We start from the raw sequence: 25,793 nt of genomic DNA, 5'->3' as shown, positions 1-25,793 counted from the left end.
GTGAGTGAGGCATAACTATCATTTACATTAATTAAGCAGCTATATAATGGGGTGTTCAATAGCTATTACATCATTTAAATTCTTCAATGGGCACCTCAACCACCCAAGAACTATCCAGCTGAACATTTGCAAGTCCATAATTTTAAAATAATCCGTTAGACATAGAATCCACTTAGCAGAGAATATTGCGGCCAATCTTACTGAAAGAAACTCACCGTTCATATAGATTTATGTGGCAGTTTTGACATACACACGCCACGTGTAGTCCCATGTTCCCTCCCCACCAGCCCAACAATGCTATTTAATGAGCACTGTCAGTGGTCTTGGAATTTTACACACCTTAGACGGAAATATTGTGCCTCTCCCAGGAAGCTCACAGAGTAAGGTCCTGAACCTGCAGTTGGAGCCACCCAAACATAAGGGGGCTGCCCATATGCATCCTGTTGCAGGATTGAAGTCTGGGGCTGGCTCTGGAGACCCAATTCAAAGTCATATGCTTTACTCACAAAATGTTGTCTGTAGTTTTGCTGATGCTTGCTGATTTTCTTACAGTTCCCAGCTGCTGCAATGAACAGAGCTTGTGCTAATCTCCATTTTCATTTTTTTTAAAAAGTGTGTTTTTAGACCACACAGTTGGGGACACAATCTCAAAAACATGACCCAAGTGTCCTTGAGCGGCTCCACCCAGCAGGCAAATAAAACAAACCCACATTTTATTAGTTTTTTAAAACTCTCATGATTTTTTTAAAGTAAATTATGTGGGTTGTTTTTTTTGAGGCGGGGGAGGCTGACTTTAAATGCTTGGGGCTGGCAATACTGTCATTTGACTAATAATTTCACTGAGATTTCATGGAGGTAAGAGTTGGAGGAGCCATGCATTGAGGGTCCAACATGTCACATGATGTAGCATAAGTAAGATAGACACTATTTGGAGGCATAAACCTAGTGTAACAGACCAGGGCATAATGGTCATGGCTGGCTGGGGGTCCACAAGTTGAGGATGCCCACGAGGTAGTTGTCAGCGAGCTGGGATCAGAGCAATCACTAGCCCTAAGCTTAGTAGGCAAGAGGGTCAGAGGCCAGCCATCAGGCAGGAATCAGAGGGCAGAGTCAGGGTCAGAGCGAGGCTGGGGTCAGAGATCAGTACCAGGCTTGAGTCACGCTAGGATCAGAGCGTGGTGCTCAGAAGGCCAAGGTGTGGGACGGCAGCAAGCACTAAGGGTATAATTTTCAAAACTGTTTAAATGTCTTAGGAGTCTGGGCCCAGGTCCTCAAGGGATTTAGGTCCCTAGCTCCCATTGACGCTCCCATTGAAATCAATGAGAGTGAGGTGTCTAAATACCTTGGAAGATTGAGACCTTAGGTGTTGCAAGGCTGAGCAGAGCAATGCCTAAATAGCTGTAAAAATCTGGGCTTTTGGCACTTTAGAAAATGTTACGCTTGGGCTGTTAAGCCAATCAAGTGCTTTAGAAAACGTTACTCAAAAAGCCAACATTAATGCCTACGGTTAACACCTCTCCCATATATACAGAAGATACCAATCCCAATCAAAGTGCAGAGTAAATATGACTTAAAGCTGGCTATACAAGCAGCGCTGCGTGATAGTCAGTAGGAATGATTGTTTTCTTTTTAAATATAGACACTACTAGGCCAGGAAGGCACCTCACAGGGTGAAGAAAGAAGAAAAGAAGGCAGGCAGCCTTTCCAACTCTCAAGGCGGCAAAGCAAGAGGTGAAATTCCTTTGCATTCCTCTGTTTATTGATTTCTGCCTGACTGCATGAATAAAATCATATTCCTGCTACTGAGCTTGTTCGTCAAGTCATTCTTTATCTGGCATACAATGATGCTGGGAGCACATTTTGCAAGTTTAGGGAAACAAGGCTGAGGGCATTATATCACTAAAGACATGACGAGGCTGTGAGTTGGTCCCAGAGGTCATGGATTCCGTGACTTTTCAGGACCTCTGTGACGTCTGCGGCTGGCCGAGGGACGCCTGAGCAGCTTGGGTAGCCCCTGGGTCAGCTGCAGCAGCCACTGCTGGGGCAGTCACAGGCTGTCGTGCTCCCCTACCCCGCAGCAGCAGTGGGGGGTCTCAGGCTGCCACACACCCCGCCCTCTCAACAGCAGCAGGGGAGTCTCGGGCCGCCATCCCCCTATACCCCCAGCCGCATCTGGGGTCCCGGGCTGCCCCATGGCACCCAAGATTTAGTCAGGGATATATAGTATCCCCGGGGCTGTGAATATTTGTTTACTGCCCATGACCTGTCCATGATGTTTACTAAAAATACCTGTGACTAAAATGTAGTCTTCATCATTGTGACGGGTTGGATCACAGAAACCCCCCAGGAGCTGCCAACCGATGTGCCAAGACTACTTCTGCCCTTGCTTTCCCTGCCAGCTTAGGACCCCAGCACCCTGTCTTGCTGAGCCAGACACTCCCGTCTGCTCCAACACAGACCCAGGGTCTGAATTACTTGCCCCAAAGCTGCAGCTTTACCTGAAAGCAGCTCACAGAAGTGTTCCTGTCTTTAACACTCAGATGCCCAACTCCCAATGGGGTCTAAACCCAAATAAATCTGTTTTACCCTATATAAAGCTTATGCAGGGTAAACTCATAAATTGTTCGCCTTCTATAACACTGATAGAGAGATCTGCACAGCTGTTTGCTCCCCCAGGTATTAATACATACTCTGAGTTAATTAATAAGTAAAAAGTGATTTTATTAATTACAGAAAGTAGGATTTAAATGGTTCTAAGTAGTAACAGACAGAACAAAGTAACTCATGCCGCAAAATGAAATAAAATGTGCAAATCTGTCTAATCAAACTTAATACAGATAATGTCACCCTCAGAGATGCTGCAGTAAGTTTTTTTCCTTGGACTGGCCACCTTCCAGGCCTGGGCACAATTCTTTCCCCTGTTACAGCTCTTGTTTCAGCTCAGGTGGTAGCTAGGGGATTCTTCATGATGGCTCCTCTCCTCCATTTGTTCTGTTCCACCCCTTTATATATATTTTACATAAGGTGGGACTCCTTTGTCCCTCTGGGTTTCCATGCCCTCTCACTGGAAAAGCACCAGGTTAAAGATGGATTCCACTTCATGTGACATGATCACATGTCACAGTAAGACCCCAAGCCTTCATTCCTCCCAACCTGACTCACAGGAAGGCCTGCCTGCAAACAGAGCCGTCCAGTCAATTGTCCTGTTGATGGGAACCATTAAGATTTCAAACCACCATTAATGGCCCACACTTTGCATAATTACAATAGGCCCTCAGAGTTATATTTCATATTTCTAGTTGCAGATACAAGAGTGGTACATTTATACAAATAGGATGATCACACTCAGTAGATTATAAGCTTTGTAATGATACCTTACAAGAGACCTTTTGCATGAAGCATAACCCAGTTACATTATAGTCACTCATTAGCATATTTTTATAAAACCATATAGAGCACAGCGTCACGCCCGCCTTCTGAATTTACTGCCAGAGACTTGGCCACTGACCATGGCGAAGGCAGTATACCTACAATTTGGTTTGGGGCTCCCCTATGGGGCAGATACCCCTGTGTCCCCCAAAAGGGAAAGAGACCCTGATCCAGCTGTAGGCTCACAGCTACCAGCTATGATAGACCTTTCACTGGCCAGCAAAATCCCTCCCCCCCACTTTCACTCAGGTTGGGTTTGCTTCCAGCTAGAGTCCTTGGGGTTTGTTCCCACCGCAGTGGTCACCAGGACCCCAACTTCCAGGATACATGTCTCTGTGCATCTCTTCCACCCATTACAGCCAGTTCATGCTTCTGGGTCTTAACTGCTTTGTTTTTTAAGTCCAGGGTTTGCTGGTGGGCAAATATTCCCCACGTGCTTCCTAATCAGGTACTTAACCTTGCAAATTCCTTCCTAAAGAAGCTGACCAAATGCCTCACAAAGCTTACTTAAAAATCAAGCCAGTATACAGCCAATATGCTTAACCTCACGTACAAAATAATATATGTGTACAAATAGAATAAATAAATGTAGTAAACCATAACCATTACAAAAATATGTTACATGGCACAGGCCGCACAAAACATATTCCAGTTATGTCATACTCCCATAAAGACGGGAGGTACCATCACAATCATCGTCAAGAACAGAAGAACCCCTCTACTCAGTAAGTTACGCTCATTCTACTGCTGTTTTTAAAATAGGTGGCGAGAGAGCACAAGTGTTGTTCAAGTCGTCTCTCCTGTCCCACAGCAGGAGGGGTCGGGGGGGTACTCTGGGGGAGGGGGGCCCCAGGGGCACCATGAATGCTGGGCGGGGGGTTGGCCCAGGGGTGCCATGGGTGCTCTGGGAGGAGGGAGAGGCGACATGCGGTCTGGAACCCGGGCTGCTGCTGGGAGAAGGGCCGGGCAGTGGTGCACAGCCCGGGACCCACCGCTGCTGCTGAGGGGGAGGAGTGGGGGTGCGGAGGCCTGAGACTACCCCAGCAGTGGCTGCTGTGGCTGGCCCAGGGTTGCCTGAGCTGCTCAGGTGGCCCCTGGGCCAGCCGCACTCACTGCTGCAGAAGTCCCAGAGGTCCCAGAAAGTCACAGAATCTGTGACTTCTATGACAGACTTAATGATGATGTCCTATGTACTGTTGAGTTGAGGCACAGCTGAGACAACACTAGAAAGGCCAAGTTGACCAATCAGAACATCTCTCTGATCAAGGAAGGACCTGCTCCTACAACCATTACATAAGTGAAATACCAATGAGCTCCAGAGAACAGACACTAATATAATGACAGCTCATGAAAGGTCTTTTCAGGGGAGAGCACTTACTACCAATACTAAATTTTTCTTTGATACAGGGGCCTTGGGTCTCCATTGTTTTCTGTAATCCATGCCCAGCATGCGGACGCTTCAGCGGTAGGTGATTTAGAAATACCCATAGAGCCCCCAGCTACTGTTTGTTTAGTCAGCAGCCAGGGGGGAGGGGAAGGGGTGCATTTGCCAGATGTAGCGGCTACTCTCAGCAACAGTGACATGGTTGATCCTATATTTTCCACTTCTGCTCATAAATTTAATTAAATGAGCACATAGAGTGAGATTTTTAGCATAACATAACAAGGCACATTTATCAACTAAGGACCACAAGGAATGTAGCTCAGCATAGGGAGTTAGTTAGTGGAAAAGTGATTTTGTGTGTGTGGGTGTGTTGGGTGACCAGACAGCATGTGTGAAATATCAGGCCAAGGGGTGGAGGGTAATAAGTACCTATATAAGACAAAGCACCGCATATCGGGACTGTTGCTATAAAATTGGGACATCTGGTCACCCTATGTGTGTGGTGGGGGGCATTGTAGCTACCTAGCATGAACTAGGAGGCTAAGACTTTCATGAAGTTCCATAAAACTAGTGGTTTCTATTCAAGGCCTTTAAAGTAGTTTTGCCATGTAACCCGGCATCAAGGTTCTCAACATGCTGTGTTGGACTAAAGTGTGGGGAATGCTCTAGGGGAAATTCCAAGCCCCGCTAAATATTGTCAGGCAGCTTTTTTTGGCTGACAAATATATCTGAAGTTGTGTGTTTTAGCATAACTGCTGTTCATTCACCCACGGCTAAACAGATTGCTGCAGGTAGCAAGCTGGTAAGATAGTTGGGCTAAGAGTAACCAGGGTTGTCACTGGTGCTGGCCTCACTCCAAAAGCTAAGTGTGATTTTTACATGACAATAGGCCGCTTGCAGTGAAAAGTCCTCATGGAGACAAGGCACAGGCAGATTTTGCTTCAGTATAGCTAGTCATAGTCAACCCTTTACCTCCCACCTTGGGTTTACCACAACTAGCTACACTGATGCTAAAAACTAGCTGTTCCTTGTCGCTACAAGGATTTTCCCTTGCGATCAGGGCCGGCTCTAGACCCCAGCGCGCCAAACGCGCACGTGGGGCGGCATTTTCCCGGGAGGGCGGCAGGCGGGTCCGGCGGACCTTCCGCAGTCTTGCCTGCGGAAGCTCCACTGGAGCCGCAGACCAGCTGCAAGAGGTCCCACGGAGGCGCGGGACTGGCGCCCGGCAGCGCGCCCCCTGCGGCGTGCTGCCCTGCTTGGGGTGGCCGAATTCTTAGAGCCGCCCCTGCTTGCGATAGCTGGCTTGATGTAAAAACACACCTTTTTCCTCCAATTGTCAGATGCTGGAGGTGAATGGTGATGCCGGAAGGTAATGAGCGTGTATGGGGCAATTCACGTCAGGGCATATAGTTTAGAATAAAGGAACTTGAGTCCAGATTCTCAATGGTATGCAGATGCCGCTGAGTGGAGAGCGGAAAAAAAGGCTAAGAAGCATGACAGTGGAGTGACTGGACCAGAGCTACCATCCTAGGTGGTTGCTGCAGTGGTCTCTGAGCTCAGTATTGGTTGCTAACTGAACCACTTCTACCAGCCTTTCTATAAGGCTTTAGCTTCAGCTTCATCGCTACAGTAGAGTGGACTTGTCCTTTGTTGCACGAATTGCGCTGAACCTGAGCTAAAGCACTTGTCCCAAGCACATCAAGGAACAAATGCTTGTAAAACAGCTGGGCCAGGTACTATGCAAGGGTGTGTGAATGTTGCTAGCTCAAGGAATTTCAGCCATCATGTTTCTGCAAGGCCCTTTTCCCTACTGTCACTAGGACCTAGGAGTTCCCTACTTTACTTCCAAACCCAAGCGCCTGTAGGGCAGGCAGCACCACAGGCACATGCAGAGCAGCTGATTTAGTAACATTTGCCCTGTGTTTTTCAGGGCTGCTTCTGCTATAGGTTATTAGTTAAACTAAAAATAAAGGGGGGAAGAAATAAGTGAGCTCATTTGTATTAAGGCTCTATGATATCAGCATTTGCTGAAGTTTGTCTCCAGATGTGAGAGATTAGGAAGCTGCAAATATTCTATTTAAGGAAGACGTTATAAACAGAAATACTTTCTACTGATTGCTAACTGTATTAACAGCTTCCTCTAGTGCATATTTCCTGGACACACACACACACACACACACACACACACCTGAGACAACACACACATCATATGAGGTATTGACTTTACTGGGATTATTATAAGGGTTATATATTAGTCTCAGCAGCCACCAGCGATTGCACTCAGAGACCATATTTCCTGTAGGAAGTGAACACTTCTATTCATTTTAAAAAGGGTCTTTATTCACATTCCCAGGACTATATATAGTATTTTGTAGTGATTCATACAACTATTAAAGTGTAGCCTTATGTTTTTATACGTAAACAAACAAAAGAGAAGTAAAAATGCAAATGAAAACATGTGATGCAATGCTCTACCCAAATCAGGGTTTTTTGGCACAGGTAGATCTGACTTTTCTTGTGGGGTTCTCCGCATGAGAGACCTAGCAATGACACTAATGGCCGAACAAAAGCTAAGCTATGCCATTTCTTCAGCTACCAAACCACATTAATATGCCAAGGCTGCTTTTCCATCACGCTCCCAGCACCTTTGCTGTGATGAGCTGGCAGTGAAACCCACTAACTGGGTGAACTCAGGTGAAACTTTTTGTTAGATTTGCAAAACTTGTTTGTTTTCACAAAACTCTTCTCCTGTTCTTTAAACCGACATGGAGATCTGAGACCATTGGTCTAGTAAAGAGAAGCAGGGCCACCCAGAGGATTCCGGGGGCCCGGGGTCTTCGGCAGCGGGGGGCCGTTCCGTTCCGGGACCCGCCGCCGAAGTGTCCCGAAGACCTGCGGCGGGAGCCCCCCGCCGCCGAATTACCACCGAAGCGGGGCCCGCCGCTGAAGCGCAGCCCGGTCTTCGGCGGTAATTCGGCGGGGGGGGGGGGGTCCCCGCCGCGGGTCTTCGGGGCACTTCGGCGGCGGGTCCCGGAACGGAAGGGACCTCCCGCCGCCGAAGACCGGGCTGCGCTTCGGCAGCCGGTCCCGCTTCCCCCCCGCCCCGGCCCCAGCCTCAGCCTCTTACCCCCGGCTCCCTCCTCACCCGGAGTCTCAGCGCCTCGCCGGAACAGCTGCAGCGTGTGGCCGGCGGGGCCTGAGCTCCGTCCCGCTCAGAGCCGCGTGGGGAGGGGGCGGGGCTCAGGGGCCCCGGCGGAGACTCGGCGCTTGATGCGCTCAGGCTCCAGGAGAGGGGCGGAGGCGGGAGCCTCCGCTGTTCTCTTGGGGGCCCCTGCGGAGCCCGGGGCCCGGGGCAAATTGCCCCCTTTGCCCCCCCCTCTGGGCGGCCCTGAAGAGAAGGCTGTGGCTCACAGCTAGATGAACTCACAAAATCTAGGCTAACACAAGTGGATGTATTATACTTGCTATTTAGGTCTTCCGTAGGGTTTTTTTTCTCTCTTTGCCCTCGCTGTGCCTGCCTCTCCACTGCCTCACTCGTTATTTATCACTCTATTCCATTTTTTCTTTGCCCACAACACCTTTTTTCTTTCAGTCTTGCTGAATCCGATGAGCCCAGTAGCGTGCACAAATCAAACTTTTCAACCTACAGCGGTCAACTGGGCTTAACATTAGGCAAAAACTGGTTTGCCCAGCTCTTTTGCCTACACCTCCTTTTTAATGTGCCACCCCATTCCTAAAGCTTCGTTGCTCCAATCCGGGATGGACCATCGTCTTTACCTTTGTGACACAACAGAGGCCTAATTAAAAACAGTCTGCTTCCTTTTATACAGAGGATCTCCTGTTACAATATGAAGCTTCCTACTTTGTCCAGCAATGTGCAATAACAGCCTACATATAGGGCTAAATAGTACCTAGTCAACTTGCAGTTATAACGGGTAATATTTTCGTAGGCAGTGTAACTGAAGAGCTTGCTTATGGGCTGTGACACAACTATTCTCTGCCGGACGGACCTCATGAGAATAAAATGTTCCAAGTAATCGGCACGTAAATTGGATGAGCTTTTCCAATGCTGCATCCTTCGTCTTAAAGACAACTCTGATCAAGATACGTCTATGTGTTTGGCGGGAGGACTGGGATGCTTTTGTCAACCTTTTTGTGAGGTTGGTTGACTTAAACGTATAGCCCCATAAACACAATGTCATAACTTGCTTCTGTGCCTGCTGTATGTAACCCAGTATTTTATACCAAAATGAAAGTGTGAATGGGCAATGCAAAAGAATTATGGGTAGGAATCATATGAGCTGTACATCTCCGGGGACGAAAGTTGAAAACAAGGAGTGGCCTATTTTAGCAAACAGCATAGATCTCATCTGCTATTCACCTGCAGGTTTGTATAAAATATGTGCTGCAAAATCCAAACTTCTTATTTTGAATTTGCAAGAACGGGCTGGTTTTGTGGAAACTCAACAAACCTCCCATTTTCATCCTTACGATGCTAGCTTTGCACATAAGCACATTTCAACAAAGACATCTTACTCAACAATACATGCAAAAATATGCTAAATGTTTCAGTGTGAAATCAGCCAGCTCTTCTGACTTTCTGAGCACCAAAATGTCTCAGATTGGCATTGGGGTGAAATTTAATTTTAAAAAAATCAGTTGTATATACCCTTATATGTAACCAGAGTGAGTTCCCCAGGCCAAAAGAAGTTAGGCCCATTGGCCCACAATTCTAAGACCGCCAATGTCAATGAAGCTGGCCTTGTGCCATCATTGTCTGTCTTATGACTACACAAACACTGTTCAAACCCCAGCAGAACAGCCCTAGTGAGTTTCTTACTAAAAGAGTTGCTGAAGAAAGTAGCACTGATGATTCAGTGTATATGACTCTGCCTGCTAAATCAATATTGACCCAATAGTCCAGCAGGACAAGCACAGTGCTGCTGGAGGGGGTCTCCTTTTGGATGAAATCTAAAACCACTTTAGTCATCAAACATCTTGTGCCAGTGAATAAAACTCTCGTGTCCCACCTGGTTCATTTGGGATATTGCTTACCCTCACATTACCCTGGAGTGTCAAATGGTGATAGTTCTCTTCTTCCCCTACTGTCTTTAACCGTTGGTCACAGTCAATAGCTACCAAGTTCTACCTCAGAGGTAGTTATATTACAGCCATAGCTGAAGTGATTCCAGAGTATCTAATTAAGACACTGCTTTAAAATGTATGTTATATTATTATTGATGGGAAAGTAGAAATTTATAAGCAATCTGGAAAAAAAACATAGGTTTCTGCTAAGCAAGCCTGTTCATTGGCTTACAGATAACATAATCCTCAAGGAAGACTAGGTGTAAAAACCTTTAAGAAAAATGTGTTCCTGCTGCATGTAAGTTTGTGTTCAACATGTGATGGGGTAGGTGTGTCTGGGACAGCTGTGATTAGTTCTCTTATATTATAGTATTAAATCCATTAAGTATTAAGTATCTCACCTAATGAAGGGAAGGAGAGCAGTAATGAATCAGCAGAGAAACATTAGTGGGTGATCATGTCTTTCTTCAATGTTATGTAGCTTCTCCTCTTTCACAAATAGTAGGGGGAAGTTTACCGTGTTTTTGCACTAGAAGCCCGGATAGGAGTTCAGTTCAAGGAGCCTATTGGTAGACAATGATGGTTGCTACTGTACAGTAGTTTGTTGTTGCTTAAGTGATTTATGAAAGCTGTTTGGAACGCCTCAGAGTCATTAAAAAGGACTCTTTAGGTGATTTACCAACTGCAGTAAAGGCTTCTTGAGTGCTTTAGCTGCTCAGATGCCTTATTATTCTTCATTTGTCATCTGTCTTTATGTGCTACTAGCATGTGATTACCTTGAAGAGACCTTTGAACATCTATTCAGCACACGCCATTGTAAATAATGAAACACCTTGCTATTATTTATCGAAAGGGGCCTGCTCTGTGATGTTCATTTTTGATTGCTGAAATATAGTTTCAAAAAAATGGACCCTGTGCTACAGATAGTAAATTGTATATTGTTACTGTGGTGTGTGCACATACAAAAGAGAATGTGTCCTTCACAGCACAATGAAACATGATTGGGCCTAATTCTAATTTGTACAGCATTCTCACTAATGATGTCTATTTAAGACAGCCATTAAAGGCCCTTAATGTTAATGAACTGGACTGTGCCAATAAAGTTATATTAGCTTTCCCCTATTAAATTAATATTATAGACATTTAACAGATGTCTTAATTAGACACTACATAGAGGAATATGAGCTACATTAAAATCAGGCCATTGAAAGTTTGTGTGTGATTTATGTTTTCATATAATTTTGTTTACTGTTCTTTCTACAATCTTGAAGAGAACAAAATTATTTACATTTCCAAAGACCCTTGGGAGAAGTACAGGACATTTCCTGCTCTTTTATCATGTTGACTTTTAACAGCAAGTGACGCATCCTGCTGCACAGCTCTGTATGAAATCAAAGACCTTCCAGTCTTTTATTTTCAGAAACATTTTCTGGTTTTAATACCCTACCCCTTACTTACACCTCACCAATAGCGACTTTAGTTTAAAGTGATTCTTGTTTCTTTCTGAACCTTTCTTCCCATAAACCACACTTTAAATTCCCCCTCTTGCTGGTGAGGCATCCGCATGGTGGTGCTTTAACTTATTGAGCTGAAAGCTAATACCACGTGGCATGACCTTAAAAGAAACAGAACTAGTTAATTCTGTTGAGAAATGATTGAGCCACTGGTGGTGTGATTGTCAGTAACTGAGTCCAGGGGAGTATTAGGGGGATAATTGATGCTGAAGCTGGTGTGGTCAGGAAGAGCCGGCTCAATCTCTTTACTTCTATCCCAAGAAGTAAGGGCTTCTGTTGCATGCAGTGAGTCAAGGGAGGGGCATGAGCTGCTGTGGATCTGGAGAGGTGGCTGGGTGATGCCCAGCATAGCTCTAGCCTTTACCCGATAGGATTTTCTACTCATTGTGGTGCCCTCAGCGCAGGTGGATTGCGTATGGGGCTATGTACACGGGTTCTCTCACCCACCTCGACCCCTCCACTGGATCTGCTGCAGCCACTCCCAGCTGTTCCCAGGACAGCAGGTGTTGCTGTGGCAGTGGCACAGGAATGGCTCTTGGGAATATTTGTATTTAGTTATGAGTGACATGCTGCCACCATTTTCCCGAGGAAAAAAAGTGAAAGAAGGGAAATGGTGATTTTCAACAGTTTGTATCTCAGCTAAACGTGAATGGAGTTGCAAATGAAAGACAATCCAAGGTCCAGACTTCGACTTCCTCCCTGACAAATTTCAAAAGCCTGGTGCCAACAAGCTTCTTAAAAAGAAAAAGAAAAGAAAAAGAAAGAAAGAAAAAAGGGTAGGGATGGGGCATAAGAATTTTTTTATAAAGGACAATGCTAAGCAACCTACATATAGGGGTCACTACCAGCTCTCTCTAGAATAAAGTCCAACTTACCTCACAGAAGGATGTTCTGAAGAGAGATATGAAGAGGCAGAGACTGGAGTCTAGGTGGTCAAGTAGTGAGTGGAAGAAGGAAAGGAGTTGGAGGAAGAGGTGACAATGGGGCCTAAGAGTTGTGCAGCAAGCGGAGGACAACAATTATACATGAACTCACTGAAAATTCAAATGGGAAATTCTTGTAGACTTGGGCTTTTCCATCACAAGTGTTGCTGTGGACTGCTCTCAAAAACAAATATTTATAAAAGATTTGAATGGTAGAAGCCTTTTAAAAAGCAGTGCAGGTATAAAAGGCTAATCATCTTATTTACAAAAGGAAGCTACCTAACATCGTGTAAGTTTGAATGATATAGGGCTATGAGACAGCACTTCGGCAGTGCAAACTGCAAATAATATAGGATGAAAGATTTTTATTCTACTTCTATGAAAGAGGGTATTATTTATAATTAACATCTTATTTATATTAGGACACACTAGATATTCAGATAAAGGCAGGGCAAAGCAAAGAAGGGTTATACATTGTTAGCCATATTATATATAAATGCAGGAGAGAAGACACAAACACGATACTGAGACAGTCTAAAAGCTTTTATTGACATGAATATAGGATGAACAGCAAAACCACAAGCAAATTTTGCAGGCCATCCCAAACTGAAGGCCAGTAAAGCTTTAAACAATGCCACTTCTGCATGTCAACAAACTTTGACACAAAACTTTTAGAAATGTTGCTTACAAATAGATAGTTTTTCATACCTTTCACCTCCAAAGCCAAACTGACTCCAACTGTACAGACCTTAGAAGTGGAAAAAGTAGATTTCTGATTATTGTTGTAGTATCTGAATACCAAAAAGCAGCACCATGAAATAGAAATCAAGTCATCTCATTAGGCCCCATCTTATGTTAGTTCTTTACAGGCAGGACTAAGAGACAATGCTGATGGGCATCAGATAAGAAACTAGATGAATACACCAATGTTTGAGGGTTAGGCTGTTTGAGGACTGTTCCTCATTGGAAAACTGGGATTATTCCCTTCTGATGAAACATCTACATTAGATGCTATATTGGTCCTGGCAGAAGTTGAGGACTATGAGTGTTGTATTTTGGGGGGGTGGGAAGTGGAGGAGGGGAGTGACAAGGAGTGCAAGGGGGAAGAATTCATTATTTGGGGTATAAAGAAAATATTTTTTCTGATAGCTGCCATTTAAAAATTAGAAAGAACCTCTCCGAAACTAGCAATTGTAGCCAAGGCAGGGAGAGAAAGAGGAAATAAAGTAGGGTCAAGGTGGCTAGCGGTCCATGAAAGTACAATTTATTACATGAGATTACTGCAGACGATGAATAAATTATTAAATCAACATTCTTAAAGTGAATTTTGTGCTCATTAAAAAGGTACCGGATAGCACTGTACTCCAAACTTCTAGATGACAGTTCTATTAGAATTTATAGGGCCTGGTAGGTATTCATGCTCCACTCCCATGCATTAAATACTGAACTAAAATTACCACTGATACTCAAATCAAAGTGCAGTAGTTTTATATATACACACAGTAGCTTAAGCTTTGCATATTTCAGACCAGCTTTCAAACAGTCTGGTTTTCCAGTAACAAAACCAGCTTAAATACTATCTTTTAAATTGGGATATTACCAGTTTAAACTTCAAGTGTTTTATTAGTAAAAACCCAAGATAGTCTTGAAAACAGACAGTTCATAGGTTACAGCTTGTATGTAAATCAAATTCAGAACACAGACAGATGAAGAGTAACAATTACTTTGTGTCTATTTTTTAAGAAGCCTATGGTATGCATGGGTTGTGAATGTTAAAAAGCTCCTTGCGAAGGCCGTGGGCACTATTAATATAGTTTTATGAATGCTGTGCATCTCTCTACTTGTTTGAGTATTGTGGCGGGGTTGGCTCTATGGACTCCTAGGCATAAATTCTGGCTGGACTCTGCTTTGATCTTCAGGAGCCCAGCAATTACTCTATTTCAATTGACTTAACTCAACAAACCACTACAATTGTCATACGGACAACACAGTGAATCTACTGTTAGGAGACTACTTTTGACCCCATCTCGAGAAACATTTCAATAAGCTTTCACCAATGCAGCAGCCCTGCTGGAAACCTAAAGAGAGTGTTGCTACAAATGTATCTAGTTGTTTCACTATACTTATGGTTCATTATGAAATATATTCAAGAGACTAATTAACGAAACCTAGCCAATTTATTGCTAAAAATCAATAGTATAGCACAGGAAGGAGTTACTATGTTACTGATCCTTCCGGGAAGCTGTTTCTAGCAGTGTGTCAGTTTGCGTTTCCCAAAATATGCCCCCAAAACCACTCCTATAGCACAGTTGCTTACAAGTTGGAAAGCACTTTTTAAGATCCAGCCTACCATTTCCTTAACTTGTTCTGTACCTTTTCTTATCTGTTTTGGATGCTACATTTTAAATAAGTTGCCTGTGAAAGAACCTGTACTGAGACATAGAGCAAATGTATCTTGTCTTTGGACAGAATTTATATTTGCGAATGCCAAAAGCTACATTTTGCTTTGCAGAGAGTTGTGGGATATATAATCTCTTGACCTAAGTGAGCAATGTGGACAGAACTGTGGAAAAGACGTAATATAATTTGGTTACATAACTGCCTACATGCTGGGTATAATATATTAATATGGTATGCCCTGTGCCTAATCTATATGTGCTGGCTAACAAGATCTGCAAGCAGGAACTCTGAAACAAAGGAACTTTGAAATAAATAAGTCTATAACTTGAGAGACAGACACATACACAGAGTGGTGGGCAGGGGCAGATTGTCCAAGAGGCAGAAGTTGTAGGATGCATCCTGTCTCATAGGCCCAATGACGGGGGATGGGGCACCAAAGCCCAGTCAGACTGGTTCAGGGAAGGGTTACTGGGATGATTCGGGGAATGGAGACCCTATTTTATGAGAGAAGACTAGAGGAGCTTTTGCTAGGCTAAACAAGCCAAGAAGGCTGAGAGTGGATATGACTGCTCTCTATAAATATATGAGGGGTTAAGCACTAGGGAGTCAGAAGAGCTATTTAAGCTAAAAGACAATGTGGCACAAAAATAAATGAGTATAAACTGGCCCTGAATAAATTCAGGCTTGAAATTAGGCTTCTAATGACCAGAAAACTGAGGTTGTGGAACACTCTTCCAATAGGAGCAATGGGAACAAATGACTTAACTAGTTTTAAAGTAGAACTTGATAAAGTTTATGAATGAGATTATCTGATTGGGTTGCTTGCACCCAGGAAGTCCCTTCCAGTGCTAGGTCCTATGTTCCAGACTGGCAAGAAAGGGCTAAGTTTAGCTTAGCCAATATGTTTTTAGGCTTTGTTATTTTAACCCTTTTCTCTGTTATGTTCCCATGGCCAAAACAGTTCTGAAGAGGCTGTCCTGAGTCGTTGCAATTGCATACGGGTCACAACCTCCTAAACTAAGTCTATAGTAGGGCCAAACACTGCTGGATGTGCCATGGTAATATAGGCGATGAACAGGGGGTGTTGTAAGCCTCATCAGTCCAGTTTAGAAGTGGAGTGAAGCACAGGATTTCACGCACAAAAAGAGGCCGATCTAAGCCTGTCACTTGGAAAGGGTGCCCACTGAGAGAGCTGGGGAGGGCAAAGGTACAGCTCACCTCTCACCCGTAATACTCCTTCATTGACATTGGCGAAAAGGAGCCGCACACATCACCAGCAGGATCGCTTTCTACCTGCTTTGATTTCCACCTGCCTATATGTTCCTCAATTTCATTTCCCATTCAGTGGTTGAGCACAGACACCAAGACCACTATTTTTAAGTGGGTATTTTCCCGCTTAAAGAGGTTACTGTGTAGTTTACAATCCTCTAGGTGGGATTATTATTATTAGAGGTGGCTGCCAGTGCTTCCTGAACAGCATCACTAACATACACCAACAGTCCTGACTCAAATTCTAGAACTAGGCACATCACTCATCTCCTCCTCACTGCAGATTAACCTAAATCAACACAGCAGCTATCAGCTTCTGCCTGGCACTGTAAAGACAACTGACTGCAAACATAACTACTCATGCTTAAAGTAGGGTTCACGTTAGACATTCCTTAGTACAAAAACTAAAAAGCTCTCTTTTGTTTGGAAAAGGAACATCCAAAGTATAGTAGAACCTGTATGGGTTAGCAACTGTCTTCAGTTTTCTCATCTGTAAAACAGGGACCTTAATTTCTCATAGGGTTGTCGTGAAATGGTTAGTGCAAAGAACTTTTAGAACCTTCCATTCCAAGGGTCTCAGTCTTCTTAGCGCAGCATGCCTCAGTTGGCATGTGACCAGGATTCATCACTGAATTTGGTCCACTGGTTGAATCATTAGCTTGCCCGGCTAGGGCTGATGGGGAATATGATGTGAATGCTCATCCGTGCTCCCCCAAGTCATTATGCACTGTAAGAATCGTAGGAAGGAATCACTCCAGGCCAATGAGAGATAGGAAACTCACTGAGCTTATTCTGTTGGTCTTCAAGAAGAAGACAGCACTCTTGGCTTTATTTCCCTGGCACAAGATTACATGCTATTTGGAAGAGGAAATTATAGGGTGTTGGGGGCAGGGAAGGACCCCTCCCCTATGCCACAGTCTGACCCAAAAGGCTCAGTTGGGGAAAGTTGCTTTTTCTCTTACCTATTCACTGAACCCACACTAAAATCCAGAGAACCACCTGCAGCAAAATACATGAGTGGTGCAAGCATCTGTTTATAATATACAGTAAATATTTAAAAATATTAAGGTTTGAAAGGCAAGATTTTATGCATTGAGAATTCTACCTACAACAATATTTTCTGTTTTCAGACATACTACCTTTATAATCCTTCTTCCCTTTTACTACACATAAGCCTGCATTTGTTTTTGTTTTTTTTATTTCAGCACAGTAATGTGTCTTTGAAACACATTTTGCCCAAGAATTGCAGTTTCTATAAAGGACAGTCCCTCCATTTCCTCAACACAGGCAGGGTGCAATGATAGAGAAGATTTGCATTACAAAGCTTACTATCAGCATTGCTTTTAGTGAGTGTTAAAACCATTTCCCCCCCCTTTGTTTAATATTCTTTGAACAACCTTAAAAGGCCCTCAACAGCAGCCACTGACTAGGCCTTCTTGTTGCCACACTAGAATACTAGTATTCAAATGCTCTTCCCTCTCAGCCAGCCTTGATCTAATAATTGTCAGAGTTTCAAAACAGAGGGACCTCCATATAATATGCAAATAATTTAAAAAAAATGAATAAAATCAGAAAGATTAGAGGAAGGTGGAAAAAGGATTGAGCAAACCTCTCTCCTGTGAAGATGCTATTTTTTATTACACAGTGAAAACTACAAACGTCTTACTTTAAAGGGATCATTGCAGCGTTAGCCCTTCCAAATGCAAGACAGCCAGAATGGGTGATCTGGCAGAGTAGATGTGAGAAATTTAATGAAGTGACAAGTCACACCACAGTGAGAAGACACAGGCTATAGTGATATCCTTTGCAGCTAGAAAGACTGCACTAAAAACTTATCTATGCATTTATACTTCCCTCATCTGTATATTGTTTGTAAGCACTGGTATGTATCACAGATGGGTCACAATAAAATGGATCAGATGAAACAGTCGCTCCTGGTATAGGAGAAAACAGTTTACACAAAGCAAGTGTGTAAAATTTAAATCATAAAATATTGTCTTTACATCACCAAATGGTGATTGTACTGTAAAAGCCTTAAGTCTTTTACAGTCTTCTTACAAGCACTGTAATATGTATGGAAGCCAAAACACAGAATTTAAAAACAAGTTGTAAACAAGATTTAATTCATTTTCTGTATGGTAAATTCCTCCATATAACCCTGTCTGTTTGTGAAACATGTCATAGAGACAACTTTTAACATCAGGAATTGGGATTTATACATGTTCCACAGTCTGATTTGACTGAAAATATGTAAATTGAGACATTATACATACTAATCCAACACAATTAAAGTTATATGAAGTCAAGCAATAATTGGGAAAAGGATTTTATTTTGAAAAACAAATTGATGTGAATCACCACAAATATTAGTTTACTGTAAAAAAAGACCAAATGTTATACACTATTTTCAAGAAATGAAATATTGACATTACTGCAATCTGAAGATTTTGGGAGACCATCTAGTACATAAAACAGATGTAACTTAAATGTTTCTTGCAACTCATACTTCTGTATAAAGAAATACTTTAGAAGATGTAGGATTCCATATGTTCTTGTTTTTTTTAACTTGATTTTCAGTGTATGAACGAAGCCCCAATATCTTTGAATTTCCTTAAAATCATAGGTCAATAGTTCCTTTTGTTTTGAACTTTTTCGCAGAACGCTCACTTGCTCTAAGCTGGAACTTGCTACCATAGATGTGGGAAATAAAGCCATCAACCTCCAGGCTAAATACATTGTTAAGCTTGGGAATAACTGAAAGAAGTTGGAGAAAAAAGAAAAAAAACAAAAACAAAAACCAACCATCAGTAATGTACTAGTGTAAATCTGTCCTTCAGGGTTCTGGCACTTTGGCATGACTAAGTTTTCAAAGGCCCTTCTTCAAGAATTCCAATGTTTAAAAGCATCCAATGTTTTGAAACATCCTATTAGTATGTCACAAAGAGCATCAAAAGTGACAATCAGATCAACATGAACTATCTGCTTCTGGCATATCTTTTGCTATTTTCATGAAGCCAATCTGTTCAGGGGTGTTCTGCTCTGGTGAGAATTCTGTTCGACAAGAACATGGCTGCATGATTTTTATTACTAAGTACTATTCAGCCTACATTGCCACTTGGGCTTACAAAGAAAGCATCAGATGAATAATGTGCAAAAGTAATATTTCTGACTACTCAAAATGTGAAGGTACAGAAAACTGTACTACATACCTTTTAATTTATCTTCTTTAGTAATAATTTTGAAAATATGCTTCATTTCCTGTAGAATAATTCCTGTGATCCCAACATAAGAGGGACATTTTGATTTAGTTACTAAAACAAAACAAAAAAAACAGATGCATCAGTGGAAGAATTTGCAAATGAAAATGATCTATACTGTAGCTTCATAATTTTAAAAGATAGGTATATTTATTCTGAATTACTACAAGATAACTATACCTAATGCTACTATGAAGTCAAATTAATACTAGTAGCAATCACATAGCTGTTGGTGGCTGTGCATATTAACAATGAATTCTAACAAAGAAGGGTTTCCACAAGTACTTAAATGAAGTATTGAGGGCGAGTAGGTCAAATAATTTGGTCTCAACATGTGACCCCAAAGTAGGTAATATTTAGAGAGTCTACACAAGTACTAAGACTACAGAAATAGCAGTTAAATGTGTGTTTGTGGCAGAAGTTAAGGGAAAGGAACATGTAGGTTTAGAAACAGAAAATGTAAGGTGATTGTGACCCCATAGGGCTTTGAAAGAAGCCTTCAGGGGGAAACAAAACAAACAAACAAACAAATACCTGTAACAATAGCTCCATGGAGATCAGCTTTTAGCAATTTGGTCTGAATCATCTGTGGTTGTCTTAAAAAACAAAACAAAACAAAAATCTATATTTACAATAAGTGTTGTCTGTGGTGTTAAAAGTCAGTACACTTTTGTATTTATAAAAATATAGAAATACATGCTTGTTTAAAAACATTATGCAAAATAATCTTCCAAAGACTATTATTGTATTACCATAAGTATAAACAATCTAGACCCTGCATGTTTTTAAATAAACTGAACTTACGCATCTGGTCTGAGTCCATTACACAGATCTCTGATGTATTGTTTCCAGAGTTCATGTAATGGTAGAAATAACTCATATCTACAATAGTCAGCAAGAGACAAAAAAGATTATAAGGTATCTTTTCAGAAGGTTGTATGATACAACATGACAGCTTAACTACTAACCAATCTATAATTTACATACAAAGTTAGAACTTGTTTCTTTGAGTATCTCATGAAGTCATTAGCTATACAATACAACAGTCCAAGCTGTAAGATTACTTACTCTAAAAAGAGATTTCTAATGTACATCAAAGATTTTGCATTTTACGTCCTGAGAAACTCCTACTCTTGTATTCTCTGTCTACTTCATTTCCCCAACTATGGTTGCAAAGAGGATGCTTTTTAATAAAAACATTTCATGCACTGTGAGATACTAAGTCTGGTCACTATCACAGACCTGTGGCTCCATATAGTAATTTATAAAACACAAAAAGAAGGCAATGTCAGTGATATTCACAATATACAGCAGTAGACATCTATCATAAAAAATAAAGAACTGTCCTCAGCACCAATACATATGTTGCTGCATGTACATGGCTTTCAACAACGTTTCAACTTTTCCTAATAACTCACAAAAAGAAAGCTTTTTAAGTTCTTACTTTTGTTGTTCTGGTTTAACTTCAAAGAGCCGCATTTCTCTCCTCTGCTTGGCAGAAAACCCTTTTGTTTTCTTCCTTTTTTCCTTTTTCCTTCTTCTAAGACAATGCTCAAGAACTACCGCTTTTCGGGTTAGCTTATCCTGGATGGCTTCATCTTTCAGTCGTGGCATACTACGCTTCAGAAAAGCACTTACAAAAGCTTCAGCCTCTTGTGATCCTTGAGGCTCCAAAATAAAAGTTGTTAAAGTTAAGAATATCACTGACTAGTAGTCTCATCAGTGGTTGGTACCACTGATATTAAATACATGCTAATATACCATGAAAAAACAATAATATTCTAGATACTTAAGTCAATTATATTTCCATGAAATGTTTCCACACTGACCCACCACAGTGACTCAAAATCCTTAACTGAGGGGACTAACTCTAGAGTTGTGATGGTAGTTTAGTTTCCATGGCCATTCCATCATCCTTTTATCTGAGAAGGCTGAACGGGTGCCATATTAGTGCTAACTGTGACTATAATGAATAGACTTCCATGTCACAAAATAGACATTAGCTATGAGAAGAAAATGATTGCACAGACGCTTGTGTACAACAGATTAGCTTCACTTCTTTAAATTGATTCAGTTCAAATAAGTAGGGCCCTACCAAATTCACAGCCATGAAAAACACGTCACGGACTGTGAAATCTGGTCTTTTGTGTGCTTTTTATCCTATGCTATACAGATTTCACAGGGAAAAACTAAGGGCTCCTGCGCAGCAGCCACCTCTCTCCAGTTGCCCAGCTCTAACGGCAGTGCCACCATCAGCAGTAGTAAGGGTAGCAAGACTGCAATCCCCTCTACAATAACCTTGTCACCACCCCCCCACACAACTCCTTTTTGGGTCAGGGCCCCTACAATTACACCACTGAAATTTCAGATTTAAATAGCTGAAATCATGAAATTTACAATTTTTAAAATCTTATGACCATGATATTGACCAAAATGGACCATGAATTTGGTAGGAACCTACAAGTAAGCCATCTATCAGTAATCAGAGAAATCTGACTTTGTTACTGACTTTAATAGATAACTTAAAGCAAAAAAGAGTTCATATGCTACTAAAAACTCTGAGCTCTCCAGTTCCAAACTCACTCTTAAGAGCAAGCATTCCCATTTTCATGCAAACTTCCTAATAATTGTAAAAAGAAAAATACAGATAAGACAGCAATTTGTGCAGGAAGAGTGTTGTCCAAGTTTCTCCCCTGAACTCTCCACAGATTGTTAAGAATCTGTTTCAAACAGAAATCATTATTTTCAGAGATATGTAACAGCTGTTTCAAGCTATATCTGCTTGAAAGTTTCCATGTAAACATAAAACACCAGCTATTGTTATGAAAAAAAGATAAGCCAATTTGGCCAACATTGCTAGGATACATTATTTACATTATGAAGTTTAAGAGGCTCCAAATCTGATTCTTAGAAAACAGGTAGGGGGAAGAGACAGTGCCAATCAAAACATTCAGGCAAAATTGTTCAGGACCCCCCCTACCCACCCCCAGTATGTATAGAAAAGAAAAAAAAATAGGGCCCTGCACCTGTGTTGAGAACCATTGTCTCTAGTTGGGCTCAACACAGGTGCAGGGTCCTGCCTGCATAGATCAAGTTGAAGCACTGAGGCCTTGAGAATGAACAAGTTGTTTAAAAAAAACCCAAACACTTTTGTGGAAAAATAGTTTAAAAAAATTCTAAATACCATCTTGAGTCACATACAGTCAGGTTTCTGAGTGTGTGATTTTAAACTGGCTCATAACTCTAAAATGACCAAAATGTCTTTTGCTAGGCCAAAGTAGAAACAATATTTAGTGCTTGCTGAATGGCGCTGGCCAAAATGCCAAGACTAGAATTCAAGTCTAACATTATCTTGACTAACCTCCCTGTACGAGATGAAAATTACCATGACCAAGGTTTTAGATAAAATGGACAATTTGACTAAGAAACAGACAGCACGAACTCACATTACCAGCTAGGAAAGAGCTGAGGGTTGCACATGCACAGTCCAGCCCACACAATTCTCTTTACTAGAACAGCAATTAAAGTAGCCGATACCTGGAGATCCAATAGCTTTGCAGCCTGCGGCGGCAGCTTACTGTAAATCACACCTGGAACACACACGAACACAATGCCCGGTTAGCAGCAGGGGCGTCCCCTTCCCCCGCACTAGGTTAGCCAGTCGCCTTCCCCGCCTGCGGGGCAACAGCTAACGCCGCCTCCTCCCCGCACGCTGCACAATCCCCCGGGCACCTAGCGGGGCCTCGAACGGCGCCGGGGTGTGACCGGGCTGCGACCCGCCCCCAGCCCGTGTCCGGGGCGGCAGAGAGCTCGGGGCCAAGGGTTACGCGCTTGCGACAGGCGCGGGCCGGGGGCACCGCCGGGGCCGCGGCCTGAGGAGCGCGCTGAGAAACGCCGCTCGCCCCTCAGCGGAGACCGGGGGGGGCTCTGACCCCTCGCCCCCAGCTCAGCGCACGGCACTGACACACGCAGTGCCCGCCCCCGGCCGGGGGAGCCCGCGGAGCCGCCGCCGCCTGCGACAAGTGCAAGTGCAGCGAGGAGCCGGGCGGAGGGGACACCGGCCCACGCCACGGGCGGGGGTGGGGAGGGAGGAACGGGACTATAGTAACCGCTCAATGGACCAGCACTTACGCTCCATCTTGGTAACTAGGCAGCACTTCCGGCTCCTATCGATGAAATCAAGACGCTGCGACTTAAGCCAGACTTCGAAAGGAACGCGCATGCGTAGCAGCTGGGGGGGCGTGGCCGCCTCATCTGGTGCGCGCGCACAAACATCCCAAGTAGTTCGCGCCCTGCAGCGCAACAGCCTCTCTGGGGACTTTGTCCCTTCGGGCAACACAAGCCAAGCGCATGCGCCCGTGTAGCTCGACCTATCGCCACTCACATGGAGCGCATGCGCTGCAACCTAGGAGCGCTTGTTCGCCGGCCTTTACTGAAGGGTGGGCGCATGCGCATTGATCTGCGCTGAGCGGGCTTTTGGAGAATGGCGCATGCGCAACAGTCCCCTCCCAAAAGGGCCGAGGTTAAGGGAGGAGATGAGGCGGGGACCCTGACTAGTGCTGCCTCTGGTGGCGAGGCGGGGCAGTACCGCCTCGCCCGCCGTCACTCTGCGCCCAGCCAACCCCGATGCTGCTGCAGCCGGGGAAGCGCGAGACTGGTGGGCGGACGCCCTGAGATGTCAGTTACTGGGGCGGTTGCCCTGCCCTGCCCTGCCCGGGCGAGGTGCACCGCAGCCCCGAGCTCACAGGCCTCCAGCAGCAGCAGGGCTGGATTAACGCAGGGGCTGCAGCCCAGGGTCTCGGGCTAAGGGGGCACCCACAGAAATAAATCCATAATTATATACAATTCAGTGGTCACCAGCCTGTCCGTCCCGCTCAGCGGGTCGCTCCCGGCGCCTCGGCCAGGCGAGCGCGCTCTCCGGGCTGCTGAAGGGCCAGCGGCACAGCAGGGCTCAGGCAGGCTGCCAGCTGTGGCCTCACGCTGCTCCCACGGCTGGCACGTCTCTGTGGCCCCTGGCGGGGCTGGGAGGCGGCAGCCCCACACGCTGCCCCCAGCCCTGGCCCCACAGCTGCCATGGGCCGGTTCCTGGCGCATGGGAGCTGTGTGGGCAGCGCTTGCAGGCGCAGGCGGCACATGGAGACACGCTGTCCCCCTCCCCCCCAGGGGCGCATAGAGACGTGTCAACAGCCAGCTGGGTCCAGGAGCGGCGGGCTATGGCAGGCAGGCAGCCTGTCTGAGCCCTGCTGTGCCGCCCGCCAGGAGCAACCCGGAGCCTGCACCTTGCACCTCCTCCTGCACCCCAACTCCCAGGCCAGAATCTCCTTCTGCACCAAACTCCTTCCCAGATCCCTCACCGCTCACCCTCTTCTGCACCCCAACACTCTGCCCCAGGCTGCAGCCCCCTCCTGCACCCAAACTCCCTCCCAGAAAGAAACCAATATAACAGCTGTTCTAAGTATCAGAGGGGTAGCCGTGTTAGTTTGGATCTGTAAAAGCAGCAAAGAGTCTTGTGGCACCTTATAGACTAACAGACGTTTTGGAGCATGAGCTTTCGTGGGTGAATACCTACTTCGTCGGATGCATGAGTGTGCATGTCCCAAGAAAAAAATTCTGAGAAGCAGGAGTTGAAAATTTAATCCAATAAATGTGAGGAAGAATAAGAAAATAAGTTTATGACATGCATCCGACGAAGTGGGTATTCACCCACGAAAGCTCATGCTCCAAAACGTCTGTTAGTCTATAAGGTGCCACAAGACTCTTTGCAGCTGTTCTAAGGTAAGAAGTAGGTTATTTTGAATTAATTATATTCTACATGTTTTAAGACTGAAATGTAACCACAGAACAGCTTTATGTTAATTAAAAGGCAAGTTTATTATAGTGTTAATAGCCTCAATGCCATAATTGTGACAATTTTGTTTTAAATTAGGAAAAAGACTTGTATACAGGGGCCCCACACAATCTAATAGCCCTGGGCCTACAGGAGAATTCATCTGGCCCTGCTGCAGGGGCTTCGAGAACAACTCCCACCAGCAACAGCGTGGCAATACTGTCTGGACAGGAGATAACCCCCAATCTCTGCCAAGACATCCAGTCTCATCCCCACCCCGCCAACACACCATTGGCACCATCCGTACATCCACTGTCACCCAGCCCCTCACCAATACACCCAGTGTCACCCAGCCCTCTGCCAACACATCCACTGTTAGCTAGCCTCTCATCAATACACCCAGTGTCACACAGCTCTGTGCCAACACACCCAGTTAGCCAGCCTCTCACCAATACACCCAGTGTCACCAAACCCCACACCCACACATCCACTCTCACTAACCCCCATCAATATACCCAGTGTCAGATCCACCACTCACCCATGCACCCAGTGCCAGCCTAGCCTCTCACCAATACACCTAGTGCCAGCCCCTGCATTCACCAATACAGCCACTGTTCACCCACCCACTCACTAGTACAGCAACTGTCAGCCCACTTACCAATTCAGCTAATGATAGCCCCCCAATACCTCCCTCCTATCCCTACT

The 25,793-nt window shown here is 44.2% G+C and overlaps 1 protein-coding gene across 1 annotated transcript; it reads right to left on the bottom strand.

Annotated features, from left to right (window-relative positions):
* Positions 1–17,875: 17,875 nt before the first annotated feature.
* On the bottom strand, positions 17,876–23,498 carry POP4 (POP4 homolog, ribonuclease P/MRP subunit). The gene is made up of 7 exons (XM_044987882.1): positions 23,393–23,498; positions 22,799–22,851; positions 20,706–20,929; positions 20,066–20,143; positions 19,796–19,857; positions 19,214–19,315; positions 17,876–18,758 (listed from the first exon to the last, which is right to left on the bottom strand). Exons 1-7 carry the CDS (start codon positions 23,481–23,483, stop codon positions 18,622–18,624), a joined length of 747 nt encoding a protein of 248 aa, XP_044843817.1. The 5' UTR covers positions 23,484–23,498; the 3' UTR covers positions 17,876–18,621.
* Positions 23,499–25,793: the final 2,295 nt, after the last annotated feature.

This window comes from Mauremys mutica, chromosome 14 (genome assembly GCF_020497125.1).
Source record: "Mauremys mutica isolate MM-2020 ecotype Southern chromosome 14, ASM2049712v1, whole genome shotgun sequence".
Lineage (NCBI taxonomy): Eukaryota > Metazoa > Chordata > Testudines > Geoemydidae > Mauremys > Mauremys mutica.
The sequence above is the reverse complement of the archived record's forward strand: the minus strand, read 5'-3'. Positions and strand labels throughout refer to the sequence as shown.

What these genes read in the sequence shown, in the direction of transcription:
- POP4 (XM_044987882.1), bottom strand. Translation starts at nt 23,483, where the DNA reads ATGCGCGTTCCTTTCGAAGTCTGGCTTAAGTCGCAGCGTCTTGATTTC. An exon ending in GTTAAACCAGAACAACAAAA is followed by an intron (nt 20,144 to 20,705) that starts GTAAGAACTTAA and finishes TGACTATTGTAG; the next exon opens with ATATGAGTTATTTCTACCAT. An exon ending in CCATGGAGCTATTGTTACAG is followed by an intron (nt 19,316 to 19,795) that starts GTATTTGTTTGT and finishes GTTTTGTTTTAG; the next exon opens with TAACTAAATCAAAATGTCCC.